Source organism: Hipposideros armiger, unplaced genomic scaffold (assembly GCF_001890085.2).
Source record: "Hipposideros armiger isolate ML-2016 unplaced genomic scaffold, ASM189008v1 scaffold_687, whole genome shotgun sequence".
NCBI classification, from domain to species: domain Eukaryota; kingdom Metazoa; phylum Chordata; class Mammalia; order Chiroptera; family Hipposideridae; genus Hipposideros; species Hipposideros armiger.
Genome location: NW_017732037.1, coordinates 261,417 through 266,298, shown reverse-complemented (window position 1 = coordinate 266,298; position 4,882 = coordinate 261,417). Strand labels below are relative to the sequence as shown.

Below are 4,882 nucleotides of genomic sequence, written 5' to 3'. Positions count from 1 at the left end.
AGTACAACGATTGAGGTGTGAGTATGCAACAGAACCTCCAACATGCCTAACAATTGCTGCATTAGTGATAAGTTTGAGACGCATGGTATTGTGTGTGATGTGCACAAGGGAAGATCTGGAAGGCCTCGCACAGCAACAGGTCTTGCTTCTTCTGCTATGGTGTTGGAACAGTTTACACGCTTGCCACAGAAGTCTACCAAACAATGTTCAGCGTAATCAGAAGTGTCTGGACATAGATGGTAACCACTTTGAGCACCTATTGTGATTGCAGAAGTCAAACATGATTTGTATTCATCTTTTGTTATTGGTATATATTGAGTATTACAATTTTAATATAGTTTTTTTTTCTTTTCTTAAAATGTGTATTTATTTTTTGGCATCCTCTGTATGGATTGGCAGCTGGATATTATTAATAGCAAAAGATGTGCTGACCTAACAAATCACGCTCAAAGGAAGAGTTCATTTTGTTCTCTAAAGAACATATTCCCCCATTAATTCTCTAGTAGTTCCTAATCTACTTACCTCTACCATCCTCATAGTCCAGAAGACCAGCACCTAGAGAAAAAAGGAGAGGGAACTTCATGATTTTGCTTCTTAAAAATTGGTGAGGCTTTAAGACTCTGAGAGCTAATGTAGACATGAACCCCTGGTAGTGAGTGATGATGGAAATTAATTCACGTTGTAGGAACTGGGGATTGTGCATAAGGAGCAGGAGCAGATGATGATAATGACCATCCCCGTCACCAGTTTCACATTAGCTAGGCTGAATACTACTCAGAAAGGGCCTGCTTTTCCTTGGTACTCCAGCACCTAGCTCCTGTTTTTCTTCTCTTACTATTGTAATTCTGGGCTATCTTTCCACAAGTTTGGCATCTCACTAGACATTGCCATGGAAAAACTGCTTCACCTCTTTGCCTCTTGAACTCGGTGCTCTCCTTGTCAATCATAATCATCTTAGTTGTGTTCACTCTTATTATTCCTAGCCACATTATATTCTTCTACTTGGCACATTGCCGAGACTTTCTTAACTACCAGATTTAGAACTGCCTCCTTGCCTCAGGAGTCTGCCATTTCCACGGCTTGGTATCTCTGCTGCTACTTGGGGACCACAGGCATCTGAAGAAGGCCTCAGAATCATGCAGACCTACCCACTACTAATTAATTCTGTCCAACTCCAGTGTGGCAATCAGGGCTGCATAGAAATCTCTGGTGGGTTTCTCCCAGTAACCTATAGCTCATGGAATGACGCATGATGCAAGGAGCTGCAAATCCAATGGTAAACAAGACAGATTTGGTCCCTGACTTACGGAAATTCTGTAAATGCTTATGCTCTTTCTTATTCTCATGGGCATAAGTACTTACTTTGTTCTGAACTGTATCTTGAGACATCAGTTTCTGTGGAGAAATTAAACAAAAATATTTCTATTGGCTACTTGCGAGGTGTTCTTCCTCCTGTCCCAACTCTCCTCTCTCTACACTTCTTTGCTCCTATGGTGGCCCTCTTGATATGATGCNCTTAGTAAAGATATCTGGGTATAAATTAGTTAACCTTTGTTACTTAGTCCACAGGGTTGAGGAAGTGGAAATAATGTTTTTATTGCTGGGAGAATAATTTGATGCAGACACTTTTTATGTGTTTTAGTGTTGAAAACTCAGAAAATCTTTTAGCATTTATAAAGAGAAAGATAAAATATTGGGACATTTCAGAGATAGAATCATAGCAAACATGACACACAAGCCCAATTAGAGAAAAGGAGATTTGAAAAGGACCTAACAAATGTACATACAAGTCAGAGGAGCTTTCAGAAACTGTGAAGGGCAAATATCTGGATCCCTCCAGATATATTGGAAGATTGTTTCTGCACAGAGATATATAACATTGGCTATGGAGGTCGTTAGTAACTGGATCAATAGGGAGATGACTTTGGGCTCAGTCTGGGGTTGTGATAAATTAGATACAAGCTTCATGGGACATGGTAGTATGTGAGCTTCCCTCTCAAAAAGGCCGATGGTGACAAACCAAGACCATAATTAACTGAGAGGCAAAAATGCAGCTGGAACAATTTCTATGATTTATCTACACAAACAATTCCGCAGTCTCTCATGTTTCCTCATCATCCCAGGCACTCAGAGACGTCCCTCTTCTCCAGAGCTTGCTGTTCCCTCTGTCCTCAGGATGTTTCTCTCAATTTTCTCAGGTCTTGGCCTCCAGAGTCATTCACTCTCTACTGGATCAAACCTTATGCAGATGAACTTAGTCAACTTATAACGGCAGCCCAAGTGAGTAATTTAAACACTGATTGGTGGTGATGTTCTTCCGCCTTGAAGATCTTTTCCACTATGAGTTCACTTAAGCTGTCTTCAGTATTGGGTAAACCTGTATCACCTCGTTTCCTTCCCAGGCATAATCACTTCAGGTAGTTCCTTCTCTCCTATAACTCCCATCTCTCACTCTCTGCTCTCCTTTCTACGTAAGCATATATCTTACTATCTTCCATTTAAAAGCAAAACAAAACTAACAAAACAATTCAAAACAAACACAAACTAAATTCCTTTTTTCATTCTCTTACAGATTCTGCCTTATCTTTCTTCCCATTAGGCCAGTGTTACTTTGAAAGCGTGGTCTACACTCAGCCTCTTCATTAGCTAACATCCCTTCGCTTGTCAAATCCCATCAGGCAGCTGAAAGTGCCTCAGCCAGGTCCCTTGTGCTCTGCTTGCACATTTTTAAGCCTTGAACTAACTTGACCTTCTACAGCACTGATATATGTGGTCACTATGACACTCTTGTCTTGTTAGATTTACATGAAATAATGCTCTTTTTAGCTTCTGTGGGTCTCCACAGGCCAGTCATGTGGTCTTTTTCTTCAGCCTAATTCTTAACCTACTCCCCACACTCCAGTTCTTCTTATCTAGGCTTTCAGTCTTGTGCTTTACTTTTCTCACCCTGTATGATTTCTACTGTTAATTTTATCTAGTCACATGACTTTAGTAAATACCCATATAAATGTATTTTAGGCATTGCTTCTGAGCTTTTTTTAAAATTGGGGAATTGGGGGAGGGGAACATTGTTGGGGAAGTGGGGAAGGGAACCAGCCAAGTTGTTCTTCAATCTTCGTTGTGGAGGGTGCCAGTCGCCATCTGGCTTCCCGTCGGCAGCTCATGGCCTCTAAGCTCAAGGTGCTGTGTACAATCTTAGTTGCGGGTGGGCATAGTCACCATCCCATGTGGGAGTTGAACCAGCATACTTGTTGTTAAGAGTGCATGCTCTATCTGCTGAGCCATCTGGGACTGAGCCATCCAGGTGGCAGCTCAGCTCAAGGTGCCGAGTTCAGTTTTAGTTGCTGGTGGGCGTAGCCCACCATTGAACAGGCAATTTTGTTGTTAGGAGCATGTGCTCTCACAGCTGAGCCACCCTGCCACCTGCTGGCAGCTCAGCGACAGCTCAGCTTGGGTGCAGCATCACTAGCCCATGTGGGAATCGAACTGGTGGCCCTGTTGCTCAGAGCTCATGCTCTTAAGCTAACTCTTAACCAACTGAGCCACTTGGCCGGCCGCTTCTGAGCTTTTGACAGATATACTTAACTACCTCCAGAACATCTCCTCTTGGTCATCTTACTTGTACGTCAAATTCAGCATACGCAACGATGAATTCACCATTTGTTCCTCAGATTTTCTGTTGTGGGTATAATCTCATTCTCAGAGAATGCCAAATCGTCCACACATATTTTATTTAGTGCTTTCAAATTTTACTGATAACGGTTATTTAGAGGAAAAATTTTTATGAAAGGGAAGTGTTTTCTTTTTACTTTTTAATATTGCAAACAGACCTTTAATATTTTTACTCTAATTTAAGAGGATTATTGCTGGGAGTATGTGTAGCTCTGTTTGATATCTTATTCCTGCCTACCCAACCTGATATTTACAGCCATGAAAGTGCAAATACTCATATTCCTACAGGTTTATAATACTGATATGTTGGAAAATATGTTTTAAAGCTAGCAAATGTGTATTTGCTGAAGGCCCCTTTCTTTAGGGAGATCTTTTTCTCCAAGCACTTCAAAATTTCAGAAAATGTATTCTGTCCTTCTCCCCTCTCCCCCTGACAGCCTCCTGCACTGCCTTGCACTTGGTAGATGTCCTATGAGAAAATATAAGCCTGAGTTTGGGAGCTCCTAGTTTCTAATTTATTTCTCAGATTCACCTGTGAAGTGCTCTGTGGTTTTCCTCTTTCCACCAGCAATGTCCCTGTGCTTGTGGANTCTAAAAGTCTTCTTGGCTCTATTCAGAAGTTTAATGGCAAAAATATCCAGATCTACCACCTTACTCATTTTTAAACTTACTGTTCTCTCTGGGCTTCTCAAAAATGACTTGATAAAACAAAGTTAGAACCATGATTAGAAGAGCAGCTGCCTTGATCTTGTGTAAATTAGTCATTATGATGTAAAATATGAAAAATGAAATCCCAGAGACATTCTTTATTGATCCCTGTGTAGATTAAGACAGCATTTTCCTTTACTTCTTTCCTGCAAACAAACAGGAGAATTATGACCCAGATCAATTTTCTTCAGGAAAAATGCCCTCATCACTTCCTAGGAGACAAGGGGAAAATTGCTGCCTGGGTTTTGCACATGGTGGGGAATTGAGGACAGGGTTAGAGTGGCGAGGAGTTTCTCTCCTGGGTCAGGTGTGGGCTCTGAGAGAGGTAACCACACCTGGCAGCACCAGGTCAGGGGAGTAAGGCCCTGCCTGATCACAGGCCTGCTCTCATCACCATCTTTCTCCCTGAAGGAGGTATGAGAAGCTACAAAAAACAGAGAAAGTTCCAGATCTTTAGAAGATTTGCCTGAATGAGTTCTTGCATTCTTTTTGGGTGAGTGAT

General features: G+C 41.5%; 1 protein-coding gene across 1 annotated transcript in view; it reads right to left on the bottom strand.

The window, feature by feature from the left end:
• TSBP1 (testis expressed basic protein 1) overlaps positions 1-4,331 on the bottom strand; it is a 102,776-nt gene extending 98,445 nt beyond the window's left edge. The window contains exons 1-2 of the mRNA XM_019626622.1: positions 4,205-4,331; positions 523-555 (exon numbers count right to left, since the gene is read on the bottom strand). Coding sequence (XP_019482167.1) covers positions 523-555; positions 4,205-4,331 — 160 coding nt within the window. The remainder of the gene's footprint in view (positions 1-522; positions 556-4,204) is intronic.
• Between the last annotated feature and the right edge of the window lie 551 nt (positions 4,332-4,882).